This window comes from Triturus cristatus, chromosome 2_1 (genome assembly GCF_964204655.1).
Source record: "Triturus cristatus chromosome 2_1, aTriCri1.1, whole genome shotgun sequence".
Lineage (NCBI taxonomy): Eukaryota > Metazoa > Chordata > Amphibia > Caudata > Salamandridae > Triturus > Triturus cristatus.
Genome location: NC_140581.1, coordinates 168,757,463 through 168,783,324, shown reverse-complemented (window position 1 = coordinate 168,783,324; position 25,862 = coordinate 168,757,463). Strand labels below are relative to the sequence as shown.

The window sequence follows — 25,862 nt, the reverse complement described above, 5'->3', positions numbered from 1 at the left end:
TTTATGATGCAAAACCCGGTTTCACAAATTTCGATTCTGTCAAAACTTTGGATGCTTCTGCTGCTACACCCAAGTACCACCCCCTGTAACTCCCCTTTGCGGCAAAAAGGTCAAATGCAGCTTAACTCGCACCAAGGCAAAGGAACCATTCCAGTGCAAAAAACATTTTGCGCTTGAAAGTAAATCTCCTTCCAAGACTATGTGGTTTCACAACCTATGTTAACCTAACCCTGCCCTACTTTTCTGTTTAAGACTAGTTAATCATGCTCTGCTTTTCCCTCTGCAAAGCTTCCTATATAAGTGAGTGAAGCTTACTAGGTCTCTGTCAGATCTGCACTTAGCATGAGGGAATCTTGCACTGCTGCCTGCAGGAACCTTGTCCTGTGTGCACGGGAAGCTTGAACTGGTACAGCGTCTGTCTATGGTTGTGTGGGTGAAGGACACTTTTTTTATTGCAGCACATGCTGTAACTGTGGGTCAAGTAAAGCTTACACTACTGCTGTCAAAACATGAGGAACTGACCTAGTTAACTTTTGTAGTAGAGAAATTGGGTAGTTTGCCTCCATTTGATCAGATTTCTGGTGGATTAGAAAAGACACCACAGTCTCTTTGGGACCATAACGCGCGTATTGGAATAATCCGAAAGGTCCCTTCTCAGAATTGTTAAGGCTGAGACCTGTTTAGGCAATTCATTTGCAAATGTGCTATCTAATGCCGTCAATGTCCATATTTACTACTTCACAAAATGTCACAGGGTTGAGGAAACCTCTTCATTTGGGTAAAACCTGCTTACTACACTAATTTGTGTGAAAAATGTAGGCAGTAATTTAGACCCTACCAATTTCTAAATTCACCAGCCTCCACCACAGTCTTTACCATTGCTACTTACTTGACCACAAATTGATCTCTGAAAGTTAATCCACCAAGATGGATCGAGAATTCTAGTGCTTTTTCAACAAAAATACATTTTCTACAAATATTTATCCAACACAGAACTGACGTTCATAATACTTACCGTTTTATTAATTTTAATTTCCAAGAAAAGACATGGAAAGAAAATAATAGGAACTGGTTGGGTGGCGTTAACCATTAAAATAAATTTAGGGGGTTACGGATCATGGAAGCTATTCCATTGTTTGGGATGGATATTCTTTCTTATGGATTTAGATTTGCAAACCCTAAAGAAAACAAGCATTTGCAATTCAATAGGTCTCGCATTCATGCGTTTGAGCTATTGGCATTGTAAATGACAATGCCTTTTATTTATCTTTTGGGTTTAAAAATATAAATAAAAGGAATTGTCATTTACAGTACTAATAGCTTAAACTCTAGCAAATGCAAGACCTACTGCATTGCAATAAAGGGTCTTCTTGACAGCTTGTTAGATTGTCTTCAAAGTAGTGATAAATGGTGCAGTGAAGAAGATGTGTAAGTGTTGTAAATTAAACGGGAACGCTAGGTGGCGCACTAGCGAATGGACGCCTTCCTGTAGGGCTCCCGCTGTCCGGCGGCAAAAATCCGCTTAATAATCCTTACCGGGCACACCTGGGTACCGTGATCGTGTGCGGAGGTCCAGCAAGGTGGCAGGAGTGTACAGGCGGCTGTGGAGGACCCTCGCTGCTGTGAGGCCGACGCGAGAGGAGTCGCAAGCTGCGGCGGAGGTGAAGGCTTTGGACGCTGGGCTGACGGCCTGGATCGGGCTGGGAGGCGAGGCCGTGGCGGAGGAAACGGCGGAAGGCCGCGATCAAGGGAGACGGCGTGTGACGGCCCCCGGGATCGCCGCGACTTGGCTGTGTAAGACCTGCGGGTTAGCGGAGCGGACTGCCGGGTGCGGTTGTGCAGGAGGGCATCCCTCCCCCCCCCTTCCTCCCCTGGAGTGGTTGCGGAGGCCGGAGACCTTTCTGTGGCCGGGAGTTGGTAAGGAGTCGGCCGGGAACTTGGAGGGGACCTCGGTGCAGGCTGTTGATTTTTGAACTAGGGACGGGGCACGGGGTGTCTATCCCCCCGCCACTGGCGTTGCGAGAGGAGCAGAGAGAAGTGCTTCGGGTACGGAAGAGACCATACGCTAGTGGCATGGTATGACGTCACTGGGCTGAGGAGCGGTGGGGGATACGATCGGTACCGCTGGAGAACGGAGAAGCACACGTCCTGTCCCCCCGGGAGTGAAGATCATGGCTGGTGTGCCTGGATTGCGTGGATTTGTCAGGCGTGCTGGTAGCGGATAGAGTTCACGTGGTCAGAGGTACCGATGTAGAGCGGGGGCAGCTGTATGTGCGATAATATCCTAAACTGGGTGCGGATGCGGCTGCATGCAATGGGGGACGAGCACTATTAAGACTATAAGTAGTCACCGCCGGGTTGGGAAGATTGGTGCAGTGAAAGCTCAAGGAGGATTGGAGGGGGCTTTGTCGCCGTGCCTTTGCTGAAGACGGGGGTCTCTGTAGTGGTTGCCGGCTGGGAGTAGCGGAGAGCTCGGCCCTGTGATAGTGATGGGCAGGACGGACACCAGGCAGCCCAAACTCACGTTTGAGGCCAGTAAAAAAACGACAGTGCCTGTGGATGCAGCGCGCAACCCGGTGGAGACGGCTGCAGCGCCTGGGGGAGCTGTGGATACGGCGACGAATTTACAAGACGTTCTCCGAGAGGTGCGCCAAGGGTTTGCGACCATTGCGGAGAAAGTGGATAGGATCTTGTCGCGTATGGATGCGGTGGTACGCAAGCTGGACGCGCACGAGGATCGCTTGAAAGAGGCGGAACAGCGCATATCGGACTCCGAGGATACTGTGACACAGCACACTTCGCAGTTATCCAGAATGGACAATCTCCTACGTGTCATCGCGGCTAAAAATGAGGATTTAGAAGCGAGAAGCAGGCGGAACAATGTACGCATCGTGGGTATTCCAGAAATGACCAATGTGGGCAAAATGGAAGAGTACGTCGAGAAGATGCTGGTGGCGGCGATTGGATCAGACGCTTTCTCTATGCACTTTATAGTGGAGCGGGCGCATCGAGCCCTGGGTCCCAGACCAAAGCCGGGAGCGACGCCTAGGCCGATCATAGCCCGGATGCTAAATTATCGCGATCGGGATGCGGCCTTAAGAGCGGCCAGAAGTACGAGGTCGTTGTCTTATGATGGTAACTCCTTCACGCTGTATCCGGACTTTACTCCACTGGTCCAAGAGGAACGTAGAAAATTCCTTTCAGTCAAGACAAAATTGCGAAATCTGCAAATAGACTACGCATTGCTCTACCCGGCGCGCCTGCGGGTCACGTACCAGGGGAGACAGAAGTTTTTCACAAATCCACAGCAGGTGGAGGATTTTCTCAAGCAGCATAAAAGGACTCAGAGGTTGGGGGCTGGAGCGGAGGATGAAGTGGACCCTCGTCAGGAGATGCTGGAGGATGGTGCACCGTGAGTGGAGAGTGCTTGGTCTGCATCCAGAACTAATGTAGACCGCAGAGCGTTGCCCCAGAGTGCAGACTGTGAATTATTGCTGAAGGGCATAGTACTGTTCATTGTATTGGTATGGCTGCTGTGGGGGTTGAGAATGTGGCATGATGGATGGATGCTTTGGGGGCTCCTGTGGTGCCGGGTCCTGCGCTGGCTGCGTTGCAGGGGTCTCTTGATATTACAGGGTTATTGAAACCACTAGTTGCTGATGGCATGTCCCAGAAGCCTCTGATTGTAGCACCGGACGCCCCTCCTGATAGCCGGGTTGAGCTACACGTTGTGTGGTTCGGGCTAGCGGTCATGGGGGGGTATTAGTGATGCCACCTAGACGAGTTTCCCGATGGGAATTACCCTAGCATTCGGTTTTGGGGTTGTGGGGTGCTTTAGCCCTAGTTATCGGGGTCGGTGTGGGAGGGATGGGGGGGTACATTGCTGGCAGGTTGGGGATTGCTCCAGTGGGAGGGGGGTGGGTACAAGAGTTACAGTAATGGTTTGTATGTTTGGAGTTTGAACATTGAGATGAGTGTAACGCCGGGGCTCGGTGGTGGTGGGCTATGGAACAGGGAGTGGCTAGAAGTGCAAAGCGCTGTGGCCGCGGGTGATGATGAGTTGCCAATGGCAGGATGTTGCTGGGGTCAGGTGTGGTATAAAGAGTTCACTGGGCAGAAGGCGCATTGGAGGGTGGGTGGCTATCCGGAACCTGTGAGGTCGACTGAGGATGACTGAACAAGAACGGATTTCCAGAATAACGGTCATGACCTGGAATGTTCGTGGGTTGAATGATGCGAGGAAGTGTCGGAGGGTGGTGGCCTATCTAGAACAGCATCAGGTGCACATTGCACTACTGCAGGAGACGCACTTTAGACCTCGGGCTACTTACACTTTTGCAAGCAAATGGGCAGCCGTGCGTGGTTTCTCCTCATATTCTGGGTACTCTAGAGGTACGGCGATTTTGATTAAAAATACGATACCATTTGTGCGGTTGGGAGAACGCACGGATGATGAGGGTAGATTTGTACTGTTGTGGGGTAGATTGGGTACTGAAATGGTTACGATTGTAAACTGCTATGGGCCAAATGTGGACTCGCCTGCGTATTACACCAAACTGTGGGGTGCGATACTGAATACAGGATCCATGCATATCATATGGGGTGGGGATTTTAATCTTACATTGACACCTGGACTGGATAGATTGGATGGTAGCCCCCAATATAACAGAGGTGCGAGGGATGCGGTGGCCGGCATAATGGAGGAAGGAGAACTCGTAGATAGCTGGAGGTTTGTGCATGCTGGGGTCCGTGAGGGGTTACAACAAACAAATGATGGACAGAATGCTGACAATGCAGACATTCTCCCCCAGTCAAGAGATCTGGGTTAAATCCATCGTTCTTTTGCCCACTACGCCACCCCAGTTTTGACATGGCCATATGCAAATCAGTCTTGACCCTGTGCCTCATGGGAACAGTCCAGCCCGAACTGCCAAGCCATGTCTTCCCTGGACCGGAATCAAGCATCCTAGGACCGGTTTCTGGCTATCAGCCGTCATCAGCCAGGATAGCTTGACTCCAGTGGCGCAGTGAGCACGGGTCCCACGTCTGGGAATACCCATCCCACTTAGGGCGAAAAGCGTTACAACAAACAAATGATGGACGGAATGCTGACAATGCAGACATTCTTCCCCAGTCAAGAGATCTGGGTTAAATCCATCGTTCTTTTGCCCACTACGCCACCCCAGTTTTGACATGGCCATATGCAAATCAGTCTTGACCCTGTGCCTCATGGGAACAGTCCAGCCCGAACTGCCAAGCCATGTCTTCCCTGGACCGGAATCAAGCATCCTAGGACCGGTTTCTGGCTATCAGCCGTCATCAGCCAGGATAGCTTGACTCCAGTGGCGCAGTGAGCACGGGTCCCACGTCTGGGAATACCCATCCCACTTAGGGTGAAAAGCGTTACAACAAACAAATGATGGACGGAATGCTGACAATGCAGACATTCTCCCCCAGTCAAGAGATCTGGGTTAAATCCATCGTTCTTTTGCCCACTACGCCACCCCAGTTTTGAAATGGCCATATGCAAATCAGTCTTGACCCTGTGCCTCATGGGAACAGTCCAGCCCGAACTGCCAAGCCATGTCTTCCCTGGACCGGAATCAAGCATCCTAGGACCGGTTTCTGGCTATCAGCCGTCATCAGCCAGGATAGCTTGACTCCAGTGGCGCAGTGAGCACGGGTCCCACGTCTGGGAATACTCATCCCACTTAGGGCGAAAAGCGTTACAACAAACAAATGATGGACGGAATGCTGACAATGCAGACATTGTCCCCCAGTCAAGAGATCTGGGTTAAATCCATCGTTCTTTTGCCCACTACGCCACCCCAGTTTTGACATGGCCATATGCAAATCAGTCTTGACCCTGTGCCTCATGGGAACAGTCCAGCCCGAACTGCCAAGCCATGTCTTCCCTGGACCGGAATCAAGCATCCTAGGACCGGTTTCTGGCTATCAGCCGTCATCAGCCAGGATAGCTTGACTCCAGTGGCGCAGTGAGCACGGGTCCCACGTCTGGGAATACCCATCCCACTTAGGGCGAAAAGCGTTACAACAAACAAATGATGGACGGAATGCTGACAATGCAGACATTCTCCCCCAGTCAAGAGATCTGGGTTAAATCCATCGTTCTTTTGCCCACTACGCCACCCCAGTTTGGACATGGCCATATGCAAATCAGTCTTGACCCTGTGCCTCATGGGAACAGTCCAGCCCGAACTGCCAAGCCATGTCTTCCCTGGACCGGAATCAAGCATCCTAGGACCGGTTTCTGGCTATCAGCCGTCATCAGCCAGGATAGCTTGACTCCAGTGGCGCAGTGAGCACGGGTCCCACGTCTGGGAATACCCATCCCACTTAGGGCGAAAAGCGTTACAACAAACAAATGATGGACGGAATGCTGACAATACAGACATTCTCCCCCAGTCAAGAGATCTGGGTTAAATCCATCGTTCTTTTGCCCACTACGCCACCCCAGTTTTGACATGGCCATATGCAAATCAGTCTTGACCCTGTGCCTCATGGGAACAGTCCAGCCCGAACTGCCAAGCCATGTCTTCCCTGGACCGGAATCAAGCATCCTAGGACCGGTTTCTGGCTATCAGCCGTCATCAGCCAGGATAGCTTGACTCCAGTGGCGCAGTGAGCACGGGTCCCACGTCTGGGAATACCCATCCCACTTAGGGCGAAAAGCGTTACAACAAACAAATGATGGACGGAATGCTGACAATGCAGACATTCTCCCCCAGTCAAGAGATCTGGGTTAAATCCATCGTTCTTTTGCCCACTACGCCACCCCGGTTTTGACATGGCCATATGCAAATCAGTCTTGACCCTGTGCCTCATGGGAACAGTCCAGCCCGAACTGCCAAGCCATGTCTTCCCTGGACCGGAATCAAGCATCCTAGGACCGGTTTCTGGCTATCAGCCGTCATCAGCCAGGATAGCTTGACTCCAGTGGCGCAGTGAGTACGGGTCCCACGTCTGGGAATACCCATCCCACTTAGGGCGAAAAGCGTTACAACAAACAAATGATGGACGGAATGCTGACAATGCAGACATTCTCCCCCAGTCAAGAGATCTGGGTTAAATCCATCGTTCTTTTGCCCACTACGCCACCCCAGTCCGTGAGGGGACACACTTCACAACGTATACCAACACTTGGGCTAGACTTGATTATTGCTTACTGTCCCGTGGATTAGCGGTAGACCTAGGTAGAGTGACGCACTTGCCGAGGTCTTATTCGGACCATTGTCAGGTGCTGGCTCAGGTAACTATCCCGGGGTACGGTAGGGCAGCATTGCCATGGCGTTTGCAACCCACGGCATTATTGGATCCCCTGTTCCAGACAGAATTGGGGGAGGAGATAGCGGATTTTTTTCCGCGCAACAAAGGCTCGGTAGACAGTGTTGAGACCATCTGGGAGGCGTTTAAAGTGATGGTCAGGGGATATTACATCTCTAAAAGCTTTGGTGTATTAAAGGCCATTCGTGGCTCGCTCACCAACTGGAGTCCGAACTTAAGGAGCTGGAAACTAGAATGTCCCAGGAGCCGATGGGCCCTATCCACAAGGAATTTCGGGAAAAATTGTCACAATACGAGCGGGAGGCAGATAGAGAGGCCAAATTCAGGGTAAATTTTGGCAGGCCCGTCGATATTGTGAGGGAGAGAGAGACCAGGTCGGGCCTTGGCGGGGATCACTAGGCATCCAAGGGGTACCTCGCACATATTAGAGATACGTGCATCGAGTGGTGTTATATATCAAGACACAAAGGGGATTTTAAAGCAATTCACTGAGCATTATGAAGGGTTATATACTGCCGGGGATGGTGGGGATGTTCCGTTTGGGGATTTCCTAGACGACGTTGCATTATGTTGGCTGAGTGATGAACACAGGCAATTTCTGGGAGCCCCATTTGAACTGGATGAGATACGGGAGGCGATTATGTCTTTGAATAATGGTAAAGCGACCGGACTGGATGGCTTGCCAGCGGAATTCTACAAATGCTATATTGATATCATGGCCCCTGTGCTTCGTGAGGTTTATGAGGAGTCCCTGGAAGTGGGAGTGCTGCCGGGAACGATGAGAGAGGTGGTGATAACCTCCCTGCTGAAACCAGATAAGGACGCGGCGGAATGCGACTCCTATAGACCGCTATCCCTGATAAATTGTGACGCCAAGATTTTGGCGAAGGTGTTGGCCACTAGACTCTCTCTGTTAATGACAAAAATTGCCCTTCCTGATCAGGCAGGGTTCGTTCCGGGTAGATCCACCACTAGTAATTTGCGAACTCTTTTTTCCTTGCTTCAAACAATAGCGCCGGAGTTACCTGTCGCGGCTATATTCCTTGACGCTACCAAGGCGTTCGACTCAGTTGAGTGGAATTACCTGTTCGCTATTCTGTACAGGATGGGTTTTCCCAAGATCTTTGTCGCTTGGATAAAACTGCTCTATACTGACCCTAAAGCGAGAGTGCTGATCAATGGGGAGCTGTCGGATCCGATTCCATTAACCAGGGGGACCAGACAAGGGTGTCCGCTGTCCCCACTGTTGTTTGCTATAGCAATTGAACCTTTGGCATGTCGTATCCGACAACTGCACAAGCAAAGTGCCTTCAAATGTTTTCAAAGGCAGATTGACGTGTCCTTATATGCTGATGACTTAACACTATATGTGGTGGATCCGCAGACTAACCTAAATCCACTGCTCCGCGAATTCGTGGTGTTCGGGAGAATGTTGGGAATTCAAATTAACTGGAAGAAATCGCAATTTTTTCCTCTGACGACTGCAGTGAGGAGATACTCACTGGATTACCCGCTTGAGTGGTGTGAGTCGGATCTCAGATACTTAGGGGTCCAAATCTCGATGGTCCGGGAAGAGACCTTACGTTTGAATTATGGCACAGCCATGAGTAAGTTGGCGGAGGATGTTACGCGCTGGATATCGTTGCCATTGACCATGGCTGGCAGGGCGTCATTGATCAAAATGGTGGTGCTGCCTCGCTTCTTATATTTTTTTCAGAACATTCCGTACTATCCAGGTGCGTTTTTCTTCTGGACATTGCGCTCGGAGTTACTGCGATTGTTCTGGGCTGGTAAACAGCCTAGACTGGCTTGGTCGACTATCACCCAGCCGTACAGTAAGGGGGGATTTGATGTGCCCGACTTCCATGCGTATTACTTGAGCGCGCAGGCACACTTTGCTTATCATTGGTTTACCCCTACGCCATGCATGCCGCAGCTGGCGGTAGAGGACTGGATAGTCAGGCCTCTGCCATTGCAGGGTATCATTCACGGTCCCGTCACTGCGATTGAGACGCCATTCACCACCGTGACGTGTACGATTGATGCTTGGCAGCGAATAATGCGCAGGAGGACATTCAGTCTCCTATATGCTCCGACGTTGCCGCTGGTTTATCATCCGAGCCTCTCTCTATTGCAGGAAGGCGGGTTTTGTGGGTTATGTGCTAAGATAAGGATTCGATATTGGGGAGATCCCTTTGTGAATGGTCAGTTCAAGACGAAGGAGCAATTGTTCGGGGGATATCAGCCTACGCCGCTGGAGGTCTTTTATTATCTCCGGTTGAGGCAGGGGATGCGACTGGTGATACCGCATTATCCGGAGGAACCTGAAGTTATGAGCCCGTTGCAGGTTCTGCTTACTTCTACGGATGGTAGGCACTTAGTCTCTCAGCTCTACCGCAGTATTCAAGAGTATGGTGGGAATGAAAGCCGTAAAGCGCTTAGAAGTTGGATTGTAGAGTTGGGTAGGGACATCACGGAGGCACAATGGGCGTATTGTTGTGAGCTCACTTCCCAGATTTCTTCCAGCTGCAGATTGCGTATTATTCATTATAAGTTTCTGCAGCGTTGGTACTACACTCCTGTTAGAAAGTTTCGATTTCGGATACTGACCAATGTGAAAGGTGTCACTTGGAGGGGGCTGGTTTTTTACATCTGGCTTGGATGTGTCCGGGGGTGGCTGACTACTGGTCGAAAGTCCATACGGCGCTTACGGCAATGGTGGGGGCTGTGGTTGAACTGGACCCGCTCATGATGCTGCTGGGCCATACAGCGTCGATACCTAAGGTGCACCGTAAATTTGTGAGCATTGTACTGTTACTTGCGAAACGGCGGGTTGCATGTAGGTGGGGTAGGGGTCGAGCACCGAAATTCAAGGAGTGGATAGAGGATGTATTGTACTGCCAGGACCAGAACGCGGTTTATGCTGAAACGCAACCATTGAAGAGCAGGGCTAAAGACATCTGGGATCCGTTTAGAGCATATCTGGCGGCGCAGACCAACTCCGCGGAGGGGGAGAGTCAGGTACCAGCGAGTGTAGTGCTGACTGGTATTGCATCCGACTAGCAGGTGCTCGGTGCGGCTTTGCTGTAGTGGAGAAGAGACAAGGGGGGACTAGTTTCGCAGGGTGCTATGTTTGCATGCCCAGAGTGATTGCGACTCAAATGACCTCTAGTGGGCTGATGTGTTCCTGTGCGTTCGTGCCCCATGTTTGTTGATAGCTGGTGATACATAGAACGGATGTGCCTAATGGGCAAACACTCATCTCACGGCTTGTGATTGCAATGTATTTCACATGACTGACATTCGATACGGTATATATAGGTGTGCCGCCGGACCCCCGGGTTGTCGGCAGATTGGCTGTGTACAAGGTGGTTTGATATTTTGATAAACTGTCTACTATAGCCGGCCCGTGAGGTTGTAGGCAAGAGGATGTATGATTGTGGAATGCTGAAATAAAGGTTTTCGAAAATTTAAAAAAAAAAAAAAAAAAAGTGTTGTAAATTAAACAGACACAAAGTGTGAAGTGAGAGTTACATATGATCCAAGCTATAAACACTAACAAAGCGCTCCAACACCTTTTGCTCTGTGATTACACTGTCGTGGCTCAGAAGGAAGAGCGGGAGGGGGCTATTTCCTGCCCTCTCTGTGATTTGAGTGTGCAGTGTAGCATTGCGTAATGTCATTGCTATCTTTGGCCTGATAACAAAACATTCCATCTGTAGTAGGGCCCGGCTTCCCCTCTTGGTGCAGGGTGGGCTGTGCTTTATGGCAGGCATGGAAGGAGGGAGGGATGGTATCGGCTGCAGTTCCGGCCTCGTACAGTGCCCCTGCTATTACTAGTGAGTGAGAGGTGAAGAGGTGGTGGTATTGGTGGTGGTGGTATTGATATTTGTGGTATTGGTGGTGGTGGTATTGGTGTGTGTGGTGGTATTGGTGGTGGTGGTATTGGTGGTGGTGGCATTGGCGGTGGTGGTAGTATTGGTGGTGGTGGTATTGGTGGTGGTGGTATTAGTGGTGGTGGTGGTGGTGGTGTATTGGTGGTAGTTGTGGTATTGGTGGTGGTGGTATTGGTGGTGTGGTATATTGGTGGTGGTATTGATGATGGTATTAATGGTGGTGGTGGTGGTGGTATTGGTGGTGATGGTATTGGTGGTGGTGGTGGTATTAGTGGTGGTGGTATTGGTGGTGGTGGTATTGGTGGTGGTGATATTGGTGGTGGTGGTGGTGGTGGTGGTAGTATTGGTGGTGGTATTGGTGGTGGTATTGGTGGTGGTATTGGTGGTGGTGGTATTGGTGGGGGTGGTGGTATTGGTGGTGGTGGTATTGGTGGTGGTGGTATTGGTGATGGTGGTGGTATTGGTGATGGTATTGGTGGTGGTATTGGTGGTGGAGGTATTGGTGGTGGTTGTGGTGGTATTGGTGGTGGTAGTATTGGTGATGGTGGTATTGATGGCAGTGGTGCTATTGGTAGTGGTGCTATTGGTGATGGTGCTGATATTGGTGGTGGTGCTATTGGTGGTGGTGGTATTAGTGGTGGTGGTGTGGTATTGGTGATGGTGATGGTATTGTTGTTAATACAACAGGCTTTTGAAAACAACCTGTCAGGTGGCTTTAGTGCAGATGCCATGTAACACAGATGTGTTGTTGTCAGCTTCATCCCATTAGTACACGATTATGTGCTACATGGAATTCACATGACTTCATTCGCTTCTCATTTCTAAATCCGTTTTACTTGGGGTCTTGAAACAGACATGAGATAATGCCGGGTTAAAGTGATTGAAAGCGGGCGCCCGTGTTACTGGGGCGGCCGTGCTGCTTAAAAAAACGAAAGTGGTTTCAGCTGAAGCAGCGCATGTCCAGCCTGTAGTAGGAGAAACTCAATAAAGTAAATAGTGCTTACAGACTAAATAACAGGTCTTGTGTAACAACAGAAGTAAAGGGGCCAGTAACCATGGGAGGTTACAAATGAACACAAGGCCGTACTAAGGGGGGGACTAACATTAGTGCTAAATAAAGGTGATGCTTATTTATCCATCTTAGAAGCACAGAATACCGAGGCCGACCTACAGGGATTTTGAACATGTGTTCACACATTAGCCTCTTGAGAAATGTTATTGGATGGTAATAGATGACTGAGAGTTATGTCGGGGAGGTGTACATTTTGTGATTGAAAAGAGGCCTACCCACTGCTACCAACCTTTAAAGGAATCGTCAGCTCGCTCTGCTGCCAAGGCCTGGAAATGCAACCTTCATATTGTGGCATTAATATTTGGGGTGGCCTTAACATTTGGGGTGGCATTAACATTTGGGGTAGTATGGAAGTAGGAGGTGCGGTAGCTGAAGAGTGTTGGGAGGTTTGGGTGGGTGGCAATCAACCCAGTCTGCCATCCTTGTGGTCGAAGCAGCTCAGAACTGAAGGCCACTTGAACTGCCCAGCTCTGCAGGGTGCTACCCTGGGTGCCCTCACAAGCCAGGGCATGCTGTATTACCGCCAGTTCGAGATAGTTTGCCCACTCCTGTGCCTTATACGGCTGACCTAGGTTTTAAATTGTCAACTGCAAACCCGTAAACCTCTAATCTTGGCTTCCCCTGACCCCCAAAACTGTGTGACCTTGGGCTTATCCTTTTGTCGTATGGTGTGCCGGTTCCATCACCTGCCAAAACCGACAGCACTTAGAAACTGGTTAATCTTCGATATGAAGCGCTATATTAAAAAATATTTGCAATGCAATAGGTCTCGCATTTAAATGCAAGACCAATGGCATTGCCAACAAGCGGCAGCCATTGTCCCGGCTCAATAAAGAAAAAAAAAAGGACATGTACCGTGTAACAACCAAGTAAAGGGGCCAGGATCCATGGGAGGATACACATGACGACATGGCCGCACTAAAGAGGGAATAACAAGCCTATTAAGGAATCAAACACCAGCATTTACAAAGGACAAAGACACAAGCCAATGAAAAATATGGGTGGGGCTTCTCCTCCATATTCTACCTACAACAGATCGCCAGAGAAGCGCTTGCACGCTGTCTCAGGCTCGACCTAAAAAATAGGAGGCCAAAACCTAGATTTATGGTTTGAAAATACTCAAGTTCACCTAAGAATGCAAGTTGCACTTCATCGATGAGGCCAAATAAAATGTACATAGATTGCTGATGTCCCCCACTCATTCAACTCTGGTTTAAGATCCCCACTCAAAATGTTCCCGCACTCCAACTCTGAGCCTCCATTGGACAGTCAACCTCAGTGAGGTTGATGAGGAACTCTTGCTGCCCACTGTTTCCCCACTAGCACTATAGACTTTCAAACCTCAAGGCAAAATCAGGATATTATTACTAAAATGCCACATACCACCGAGAACTGCCAGTAAATGAGTCTGCCAGGTAAGAGCATAAAACATTCCTCCAACTGCAATGCATGACAGGGCAGGATTGAAGCCCCACAATCCGGTGTATACATTCTTGAAAGGAGCTGCGAGACTTAAACCTGGAAAGAAAGAAGGTGGCTCAAGTCAAACAGTCATCATAACTTCAAGTCACTGTAAGCTCTAAGCTTTGCAAGCAGTAACTGTGCATAGTTGGCCCTTTAAAATTTTAGCACATATCAAGCTCTGCAGGTACATTTACAGAAATTTACATGCTTGATACACCAATATCAAGGAATTCTCTAAAGCAACATTTTATGCTAGTAAATTAATAGAAGGCTTGTACGGTACAAGTATCCAATAGATTTTTCATGGCTATGAAACTGATACTGCCTTAAGAGCCAGTAAGTAGTCCAAACCAATTAGACATTTAACTTAAAAGGATTCAGAATTTTCGGTTACTATCATCCTGGAGGTGCATGTTTAGTTGTTTCCACGCCTTCGGTTTGGAAAAGAAGACCTGGGTACCTCATTTATCATTTGGTGAGCCCCAAAGTAAGTCAATGGTGCTTCTGCTCCATGAAAACTGAGGGTCCCTTGCTTTAAACCCATGAGAAGTGCTGTGTTTACCACGGCAAAGTGTCCACTGGCTCTGCTAAGGTAAACCTGACATTGCAGCCTGTCTGCCAAAGGGCAATCAGGCTGCTGAGTGTTGTCCTGCCTCTTGAAGGTGGGATGACCATTATTCGTTTTCCATTCTCATGTCCTCCAAGCCTTCCATGGCAGACTCCGGCAGGGTGGTCAGGCCATTTATTGTTTTGTATTTAGAAAAACTCCTGGTTTCGGGATTTAAAAAAACAAAATGTTTTTCACTTTAAATATGGTGCCTGCTCTGCAAACATTCAGTGCTGTCAAAGAAGCCGCTGCAGCAGTGGCCCACTTCACAGCAGGTATTGGGCGAAGAAGAGTTCAAGTTATGATGGTGCTTCTCTTGGGTGGCAAAGCCCATGGTCTCTTCTACACTGGCTGCTAGGATTTAAATGAACTGCCCCACATTCCTATAGCTGATCATAAATGAGTAATAAAAAGGCTGCACCAGGAAAAGTAAATGTACAGCAATAGAAATTAACAAGACCTTCTCTACTTTTAGCGTTTTACTAAATCCTATATTACAAAGCGATAACCTAATCAAACCCTTAAATACCAGAGTCAACATAATGCAAAGAAAGTCACATTCTTTGAGAGGTCAATTGAAGTGGAGTCACCTGACTACTTGACCATCAGTGACTACCCACTAGTGAAAGAAGGCACGTGAGAACAGCAAAGATAAGAAACAATACACAGTCCTCTATCCAAAAAAGACCCAGATTTTACTATATGATAGACCAAATTCACCTCGTGTCTTCAAATTCCCTTCTCAGAAAAGACATATGAGCAGCACAATTTGACCTGTGAAAGAATGCATTTCACAGCATAAATCATACAATTTACCAAAAAAAGTGACATTAGCACATCTCTTCAGTCAGAAGCACAATGCTGATGCAGACCTTTTATGCTACGTCACCATAGACACTAAAAACATCAGCGGAGGTAACAGACCACTTACCCTTTACAAATTAGAATCCAAACATATTAGAAACATACTACCTGAGTGGGCTAAATTGAGATGAAGAATTGAATATACATTTAAATGTGGATAAGTAATTTGATTCCCAGTTCCTGCTGAGCAGTACACTTTAAATTCATACCCAATCTATAGATTAATGCCTTTTTTTAAATGTACTTTACAAAGGATTTGGTTGCATCACCAAAGATTCATTATAGAGTATTTAGCAAGCACATTATCTTTCTCAGTTTGTTTTCTTTCTTAAGTTAAATAGCATAAGTGAATCCATGTTGCTCTCAGAAGAGATTCTTCAGTTCCACAATTGGGTATACATCATTAGTTTCCAACACTATCTTGTCCATTGATGACTTAATTAGGAAATTAAAGGTGAATATTGGCTTTTATCTTTTGTTCTTAAGAACTGTCTCAAGTACAGATAGATCATTTTCAATACTTAGCTCACAGGAGCTTTATGAATTTTAGATTGCTAATCTCAACTAATAGTTACACATGAACAATGCAAGAAATACACTCCCCTTTGGTCCAGAAACAGTTTTCTGTTTTCTAAAAAGGACGATAAGCAAGGCGATATTGGATACTGATAAATCCAGCTCCGCATTTTATGATTAATGTTTTTATGCTCCTCTCAAATTATGAGATTTAATAATGGTTTACTCTAGATTGGATAATCAAATTTGGATTTTTTTTGTTTAAATTGATTACAGCCCAAGCTCCCATTATATGATTCCTTAATGAGAAGAGTCTTCTACAATCATATGCATCAGTATACACATTGAGGCTTCATTTTGTATATGCTACCAGGACAGCTCATATTGGTGGTTCTATATTTGTATACCACTTTATCGTACACGTTATTTAGTAAGGATGTTTAAACTATTTAAACATTGGAAAAAGGAGTTATTTAAAAAAACTTGTTCAGTGTATCAGATGCTGTTTCTAAAACAGTCCTTATATTTATTAGTGGTGAATGAAATGGCGTACCATGCTTTTTTTTTGACAAATAATTTAGTCATGTAAAAATAAGGGGAACAATATGCAGATTTGTTTTTGCTTACAAAGTAAATGTACATTAAGTAGGTCTATCTTTACAAATGAACTCATAAGCTGTTTTTTATTTCTATTGTTTAAGTTATTTGGCGCTCTTGGTTCAATGAAGGTTTGTTCAAACCAAAACATGCTAAGTTACATCACACTATTTAGCCACCTAATAGAACCCACCAAGCCTCTCCAAATACAGCCTCATTTCCAACATTCTTTACCTGGCCAGTTTACCATACTCACCCCAAGCTTTAAGAGATTGTTAAAATAATATAGAGGAGTGGCTGGCTCTAGAAGGCATCATTTGGATGGAATATTTCAGCTCCCAAGGGCTCGGTCATCTTTACTCTTAAATGAAAGATATTTAACAGTCTAGAATTACATTCATTTTTCCATATACCTGATATCGCAGAGTACAGACTCAACCAAGGAAGGCTGGAATAGACTAGAATACCCTACTCAGTCTTCAACAAGCAATAGGCCTAAACCCATTCCTAATTATTACGTTTTTCTAACTTGTGACCCCTGTCATTAGCATTTAAAATAACCGTGTTCCATTCACACTAAGGTCATAACAGCAGTGCGCCCATGGGGCTTTATAAATCATGAAAGAAACACAAATATTCTCCAAATCGGGCAACAATTACACCATTTCTTCATCTAGGTTAAGCATATTGCTTCAGTACCTGCCCAATATCATCTTAAGTATTCTAGGGAACCTAGGCATTAAGTTTTGGAGCACTGTAGCAAACAAACTTGAATCTCATTACCCAATTCCTCCTAATTCAAGCACCCTTGATGCCAAATAATACAAAATGATAGGTTAAACTTTAACAGAGTCCAACCAAAACAATTGAAATAGGTCATGCCTGTGACTCCAAATCTCTTTAAGATGATAAAGCACTAGATGGACAGAGTTAGAGGTAGGCAGAGAGGCAGTGCAGTTTAGAAAGAGCTAAAGAATAGACTGATCAAATAGAGAGATGGTTCACTTTCCCAAGTGGTCCCTTGGAAGGTAGGAGCCCTGGACAATTGCCCACTTTGCCATTGCCTTAAAACTTTGTACCTGCCAACATTCCAATTGTTGATCCAATAGTTGCATGCAAACAGATCACTGGAGAAGATAAGAAGAGAGCAACCAGGAAGATTCCACCAGTCCATGCATTGTCACACCCATATACCTGCCCAATTCCAACCGGAATAGCTTTCAGCAGCTGAAAGAACAAATAGAGGCATGTTGAGTTCGCTTTATTTCATAAACTAGAATGTTTTAAAAAATATTTTTATGATAAAAACATTATAATAATACATTTCAAAACATACAAACATGTTTAAAACTGTGTACCACAATCTCATTCAGATCTCCGTATTTGCAATTAACATTAGGTCATTGTTTTCTCAAGAATAGAGATGGGAATAGTAACGTGCATCAGCAATGGCAGGTGTTCAAGGCAATTGTAATAAAGTGACTTAGTAATAAAGAATACAATGAGTAATTATATCACTAGTTGCATAACTTGAGAAAAAATATAAACCATACACTGTATTGCCCAAAAGGATACCCTCAGCTAGCAATAGCATTTCTCGAATGTAAGTTAGTATATAGATATATATATATATATATATATATATATATCAAGCTCGGTGGGGGGTGACCAACAGGTGAGTTGCACTCGGACAAAGGGAAGGTTTTCCCCAAACAACCTTTATTTTCGAATCAGCCAGCAACCCTCGTCAGCAAATGAGACTGCAATCCTGACGCGTTTCGAGGGATTCTCTTTTTCAAAGGATGTTGCAGTCAGAAAGCGCATGATTGGCTCCAGGAAAAGAAAAAGACTACACCTCCCATAAAGCTAAGCATAGACTCATCCAGAGCAGCCAATCAGGGGCATGCTATGCGGCTTGAAATTTGAAGGTGAGCCAATCATGCGCTTTCTGACTGCAACATCCTTTGAAAAAGAGAATCCCTCGAAACGCGTCAGGATTGCAGTCTCATTTGCTGACGAGGGTTGCTGGCTGATTCGAAAATAAAGGTTGTTTGGGGAAAACCTTCCCTTTGTCCGAGTGCAACTCACCTGTTGGTCACCCCCCACCGAGCTTGATATATTGGCGGCCGTCCTGCCGCCGGGTTTGCACCACTCCTGAAGCTGGAGGCCACTGGGCTCGTATACGAGGGGCTCTACATGTGGGACAAGGGACATGAAATGCGCCAGCCACGCTTGCCAGAGGCTCATGTGAGAGCCTGCATCTAACTTTGAAAGCGCATACATCCAGGAAAAGAAAAAGACTACACCTCCCATAAAGCTAAGCATAGACTCATCCAGAGCAGCCAATCAGGGGCATGCTATGTGGCTTGAAATTTGAAGGTGAGCCAATCATGCGCTTTCTGACTGCAACATCCTTTGAAAAAGAGAATCCCTCGAAACGCGTCAGGATTGCAGTCTCATTTGCTGACGAGGGTTGCTGGCTGATTCGAAAATAAAGGTTGTTTGGGGAAAACCTTCCCTTTGTCCGAGTGCAACTCACCTGTTGGTCACCCCCCACCGAGCTTGATATATTGGCGGCCGTCCTGCCGCCGGGTTTGCACCACTCCTGAAGCTGGAGGCCACTGGGCTCGTATACGAGGGGCTCTACATGTGGGACAAGGGACATGAAATGCGCCAGCCACGCTTGCCAGAGGCTCATGTGAGAGCCTGCATCTAACTTTGAAAGCGCATCCATCCAGGAAAAGAAAAAGACTACACCTCCCATAAAGCTAAGCATAGACTCATCCAGAGCAGCCAATCAGGGGCATGCTATGCGGCTTGAAATTTGAAGGTGAGCCAATCATGCGCTTTCTGACTGCAACATCCTTTGAAAAAGAGAATCCCTCGAAACGCGTCAGGATTGCAGTCTCATTTGCTGACGAGGGTTGCTGGCTGATTCGAAAATAAAGGTTGTTTGGGGAAATCCTTCCCTTTGTCCGAGTGCAACTCACCTGTTGGTCACCCCCCACCGAGCTTGATATATTGGCGGCCGTCCTGCCGCCGGGTTTGCACCACTCCTGAAGCTGGAGGCCACTGGGCTCGTATACGAGGGGCTCTACATGTGGGACAAGGGACATGAAATGCGCCAGCCACGCTTGCCAGAGGCTCATGTGAGAGCCTGCATCTAACTTTGAAAGCGCATCCATCCAGGAAAAGAAAAAGACTACACCTCCCATAAAGCTAAGCATAGACTCATCCAGAGCAGCCAATCAGGGGCATGCTATGCGGCTTGAAATTTGAAGGTGAGCCAATCATGCGCTTTCTGACTGCAACATCCTTTGAAAAAGAGAATCCCTCGAAACGCGTCAGGATTGCAGTCTCATTTGCTGACGAGGGTTGCTGGCTGATTCGAAAATAAAGGTTGTTTGGGGAAAACCTTCCCTTTGTCCGAGTGCAACTCACCTGTTGGTCACCCCCCACCGAGCTTGATATATTGGCGGCCGTCCTGCCGCCGGGTTTGCACCACTCCTGAAGCTGGAGGCCACTGGGCTCGTATACGAGGGGCTCTACATGTGGGACAAGAGACATGAAATGCGCCAGCCACGCTTGCCAGAGGCTCATGTGAGAGCCTGCATCTAACTTTGAAAGCGCATCCATCCAGGAAAAGAAAAAGACTACACCTCCCATAAAGCTAAGCATAGACTCATCCAGAGCAGCCAATCAGGGGCATGCTATGCGGCTTGAAATTTGAAGGTGAGCCAATCATGCGCTTTCTGACTGCAAAATCCTTTGAAAAAGAGAATCCCTCGAAACGCGTCAGGATTGCAGTCTCATTTGCTGACGAGGGTTGCTGGCTGATTCGAAAATAAAGGTTGTTTGGGGAAAACCTTCCCTTTGTCCGAGTGCAACTCACCTGTTGGTCACCCCCCACCGAGCTTGATATATTGGCGGCCGTCCTGCCGCCGGGTTTGCACCACTCCTGAAGCTGGAGGCCACTGGGCTCGTATACGAGGGGCTCTACATGTGGGACAAGGGACATGAAATGCGCCAGCCACGCTTGCCAGAGGCTCATGTGAGAGCCTGCATCTAACTTTGAAAGCGCATCCATCCAGGAAAAGAAAAAGACTACACCTCCCATAAAGCTAAGCATAGACTCATCCAGAGCAGCCAATCAGGGGCATGCTATGCGGCTTGAAATTTGAAGGTGAGCCAATCATGCGCTTTCTGACTAACATCCTTTGAAAAAGAGAATCCCTCGAAACGCGTCAGGATTGCAGTCTCATTTGCTGACGAGGGTTGCTGGCTGATTCGAAAATAAAGGTTGTTTGGGGAAAACCTTCCCTTTGTCCGAGTGCAACTCACCTGTTGGTCACCCCCCACCGAGCTTGATATATTGGCGGCCGTCCTGCCGCCGGGTTTGCACCACTCCTGAAGCTGGAGGCCACTGGGCTCGTATACGAGGGGCTCTACATGTGGGACAAGGGACATGAAATGCGCCAGCCACGCTTGCCAGAGGCTCATGTGAGAGCCTGCATCTAACTTTGAAAGCGCATCCATCCAGGAAAAGAAAAAGACTACACCTCCCATAAAGCTAAGCATAGACTCATCCAGAGCAGCCAATCAGGGGCATGCTATGCGGCTTGAAATTTGAAGGTGAGCCAATCATGCGCTTTCTGACTGCAACATCCTTTGAAAAAGAGAATCCCTCGAAACGCGTCAGGATTGCAGTCTCATTTGCTGACGAGGGTTGCTGGCTGATTCGAAAATAAAGGTTGTTTGGGGAAAACCTTCCCTTTGTCCGAGTGCAACTCACCTGTTGGTCACCCCCCACCGAGCTTGATATATTGGCGGCCGTCCTGCCGCCGGGTTTGCACCACTCCTGAAGCTGGAGGCCACTGGGCTCGTATACGAGGGGCTCTACATGTGGGACAAGGGACATGAAATGCGCCAGCCACGCTTGCCAGAGGCTCATGTGAGAGCCTGCATCTAACTTTGAAAGCGCATCCATCCAGGAAAAGAAAAAGACTACACCTCCCATAAAGCTAAGCATAGACTCATCCAGAGCAGCCAATCAGGGGCATGCTATGCGGCTTGAAATTTGAAGGTGAGCCAATCATGCGCTTTCTGACTGCAACATCCTTTGAAAAAGAGAATCCCTCGAAACGCGTCAGGATTGCAGTCTCATTTGCTGACGAGGGTTGCTGGCTGATTCGAAAATAAAGGTTGTTTGGGGAAAACCTTCCCTTTGTCCGAGTGCAACTCACCTGTTGGTCACCCCCCACCGAGCTTGATATATATATATATATATATATATATATGTCAATTGTGATCAAGTAAAAATAAAACAAATATAAGATGAGCAGTAAGCCCGCAGCAATGCTAATATTGAACAAGTATTTATTTCCCCCTGAAGGGACATCTTAAAAAAAAAAGGATTGACCAATAGTAAAAGTTAGTTCAGCCAAAGGAAGCAAAATAATTAGGTTTAAGGGCATAGTTCATTCCAGAATCCCACTGTTCAAAAAGTAAGAGCGCAGGATCTTCTTCCTCTCCCTTCCAAAAGAATCAAGATAAGTCCACATGCCTTATGTGTCTATCTAAAACCTCAACCATTGTTTGGACACCATCAACCGTGCATTTTTTTGTTTTACTGAGCGTTTAGTAGCTAGACATGCAGTATTTTAGTTAAAACATACTAGCTGTATCTTCTCTTTTAGTAACTAATTCAGCTTAAGGGCCAATACGAACAAGCTACTTACCTTCAGTAACACTCCTTTTAATGGATACTCTAACCAGAGATTCCTCACTTTGTGAATATCCATAGGTACCAGAATGGATCTAGGGATTTCTTAGCATTACCCGCACACACCAGCAGGTGGTGTCGTGCAGCTCCATGTTAACTCAGTCCCACCACAAAAGTGACAATGGAGTCACATATAAGCAATGATACTAGGAGCCGATGTTAGTCTTTGACTGTCTGCATCGTCTGATGCGGAGCTCAATAAATGATCAGATAATAGTGTGCAGATCTCTAAATAAGGACCTTTTCATAGATCAGAGTCAATTCCATGGAACAGGTAGGTTAAGGACGGTGAGGAGTCTGTTAATAGAGTATCCGCAATAGAGTGTAGCAGATCTTAATATAGAGAGTGATATCCACCTTATTATGGTTCTTTTCTGCACCACCCTACACCGAACCCCGAAAAGAGCCATTAGTCCTCCTGACAGTTCAGTTTGATCAACTTAAAAGCTCTAGGCTCTTTTTGGCAGTGAAACCGATCCTCTTTCGAGAGGTGAGGTGGAAGAAATAAAATGCTGAAAGGGTGATGGATTGGACAACATGTTATGTTGATTTGTATGGTGCCATTTATCATCCCTGAGGGTATCCAAGCAATGGAGCAGAATGAAGTCAGGTAAAGCTCCAAGTTAAACAGCTAGGTCTTCAGTTTGTTGTGGAAGTTAAGAAGTGAAGGGGCTTTCCTGGTGTGTCGAGGACGTTCAGTCCATTGATGAAGGAGAAGGCGCCCCCTCCTGAAGTGCTTCTGTGGATGACCGTTGCAAGGGTGAGAGAGGTAGATTGCAGCTCTCTGGATGGTTGGTAGAGTTGAAGTCAGTCATTAAGGTATGCTGGTCTGGTGCTGTGGAGGGCTTTGTATGCATGAGTGAAAAGCTATAATTGGCATCGTTTCTGGATGGGTAGCCAGTGTAGATCAGCGAGTTTGGGAGTCATGCAAGCACTCCTGGGGACATCTAGGATGAGTCTGGCACCAGTGCTATGGAGGGTCTGGAAAATTTTGTGAGAGCTGGTTGGAGATGCAGACGTAGAGCGTGATCTTGACAAAACCATAAAAACAGCTTGATAACATGGAAAAGAAATAGTGGAACAGGTTAAAGGTAGATTGAAAGGGGTTGAGAGTGTTGAGGTACACATTGCTGCAATGCAGGAAGAAGTGGTGATGAGGTTGGTGCTGATCAGTGCTCGTCCCAGGCTGTAAAGTTGACGAGGGCAGGGCTCTGTGGGGGACACCAAATGGATGGTCTGCATAATTGCGGTGGTGTCTTCTGTGGTGAGTGGGCTCCAACTTGTTTGATAATGTGCATTCTTGGTTGTGGTGGGTGGTTGCGTGATGGGTCATCTGCAGTGGGTTGTGGTGCAATGTTTGTATAGATCTTAAGTATTTTGTTGTGGAAGACGTCAGATTATTGCAGAGTTCCTGTGAGAGGGTAATGGTGTTGGTGACTACAGTTACATTGGTTAATTCGGATGATGAAAATTCCTTTGCCGGTGTTGGAGCAGGATTCCAGTCTTAGTACAAGGGTAGCTTACCTGGCTTCTTTGATCTGGGTTTGGTACTTTGGAGGGTGGATTTGTAGGAGTCTCTAGAGTTGTTATCTTGGTTGGTGTCCAACTTCTTTCTAGTTGTTTGCAATAGCGTACTGAGTCTTAGGTCTTCAGTGTACCAGCATGCTTGAGCCCGAGGTCTAGTATGTCTGTCTTTCTTCAAGGGAGTCCAAAAAGGCATTATCCAGACAGGTAACGTTCCCCAGTTGCACAGCCCACCTTCAGGTGATGTAATTCATTCAATAACAAGGTAAATTCTTTCAGTAAGTGAAGTTTTAATGTGACTTCGTAGTCAAGGCTTCCAGTTCATTTCAAAGGAAATATATGATCTGTAGCAGTAGATAAATTAATAAATTAAAATCATAGAGATTAATGGGAACAGAATACATTTTGGGCGAAGCCCTTCATCATGGAAATATAATCTAAAACATGAAATGGAAAACAGAAGATATGGTAGATGTATGCAAATGGAGGCAGAATGATGCAAAGTGTAATCGGGGTGAAAAAACATGCTAAGGGAAAGTGTACTCATTATCAAAAAACTTGCTGAAAATAGAAATGCATGTGGGTGGGGAGGAAGGCCTGGATTGATGTTAAAACATCCAGCAGGCAAGTATGGGAAAGAATGAGGTTGAAAGGCACTGGCTTATCCTCGAGCAGTGCATCACACAGAGCGACCGGTTACCTTGGCCAACTCTTCATTGCGGATTATCAAACACACACCGACTGCCGTATCCCGGTAAGCCAGTACCTTGCAATCTCCTTCTTTCCCATACTTGCCCGCTGGATGTTTTAACTTCAATCCGGGCCTTCCTCCCCACCTGCAGGCTCCAATACCTACTGGATCTCCGGCTGAACACCGGCACCACATCTGTCACGCCTTCTTAACGCTATCACCGCGTTGGATCCTTGGTGCGGACGCACCATTACCAAGTTGCCTCATCACTCGCGGACGTTTCGGCTAGGAACACTTTTTTCCTTCGGTGGCCCTTATCCCGCCATTGCTGGCTGGCTACCGCCATCACAACTGAACAGACCTCGGGTCCGCCCCATTAGGGCTACTTCCCTGGCATTTGCTCTATTTCTCAGTCCTGATGATGATCCCAGAACTGTTCTTGAGATTGAAACATTCTCGACAGCTACATCTTAACTCTATACTGTAAATCAATATATATGTGGAGTAAAATATGTATTTTCTATTGTGACTTTTGCATATTTATATTTTTCTCCCGAAAAGTCACTTTTAAGTCACTTGCCTGTGGTAAGGAAATCGGCTGATTTCCCATTACCCTGTCACATCCAGCTCACTCACCTTGTATATATTGTTGTGTTCTATATTAATTATGAATAATTTTTTTTGATTCTGTTGATTTAGACACCAACAGAGCGAATCTTGATTGTGATAATTTGGCTGAAATTGCATTGATTTTCGTTTTAAAGGGACCGTTGTCTCTTAAAGTTGGTATTTAATAGGTCTTTGATGTCCTTGCTGTGTTCATACGCAAAACGTGTTGGGGTGGAAAAAATACCTTTAAAGTCGGGTTCTGACTGAAGCATAGCCCGATGCCGTAGAATCGCATTTTTGTATTTGTCACTCTGTTGCGAGAACTTGGAGACCAAGACCGTGCCGTCTTTTTTCTCATGTTTGGGGGTCGTCAAGGGATCTTCTTGGGTTTTAATGGTCACTCTGGTTTTGGCAAGATCAAAAATATCAGAAGGGTAACCCCAATATCTGAAACGTTGGAGCATAGCATCTGTGTGTTTTTAGCCAAGTTGGATGGATTGGAAGTGATGCGTTTAACTCTGAGTAATTGGGAGTAGGGCAGATGCTTTTTCAAGAAATACTGACAAAAACTTTGAAAGTGTAATACGTTGTTATGACCAGTCTCTTTCCTATAGGTATTGGTTTCAAGTGTAGTACCAGTGTTTGTGAGAAGTTGGCCTGGTATATGCTGTCCACTAGTTATAGTGGGCACCTTGTACCAGTCCAAACAACCCCTTATTGGTTATAGGTTAAAGACAACCTTTATTGAAAGCTATCCTAGTGGTAGCTATGGAGAGCAGCCTTCAGGCTAAGTCTTGAAGGAATGTAAAGCAGCTTGTTTTACCAGTCTATAATCTCTTGAGTGCCTAAATGAAAGACAACCACACCAGGTATATATATATACAATATATGTATTTATTACTAAACACACCCTCCTAGTCTCTTTATCAGACTAC

At 46.7% G+C, this 25,862-nt stretch overlaps 1 protein-coding gene across 2 annotated transcripts in view; it reads right to left on the bottom strand.

Moving 5' to 3' along the window:
- The window catches only part of LOC146863900 (urea transporter 2-like), a 176,208-nt gene that overhangs the window by 20,010 nt on the left and 130,336 nt on the right, over positions 1 to 25,862 (bottom strand). For both annotated transcript variants that reach the window (XM_085629122.1, XM_085629131.1), the window contains 2 exons: positions 17,401 to 17,548; positions 13,657 to 13,791 (listed from right to left, as the gene is read on the bottom strand). In XM_085629122.1, coding sequence (XP_085485248.1) covers positions 13,657 to 13,791; positions 17,401 to 17,548 — 283 coding nt within the window. The remainder of the gene's footprint in view (positions 1 to 13,656; positions 13,792 to 17,400; positions 17,549 to 25,862) is intronic.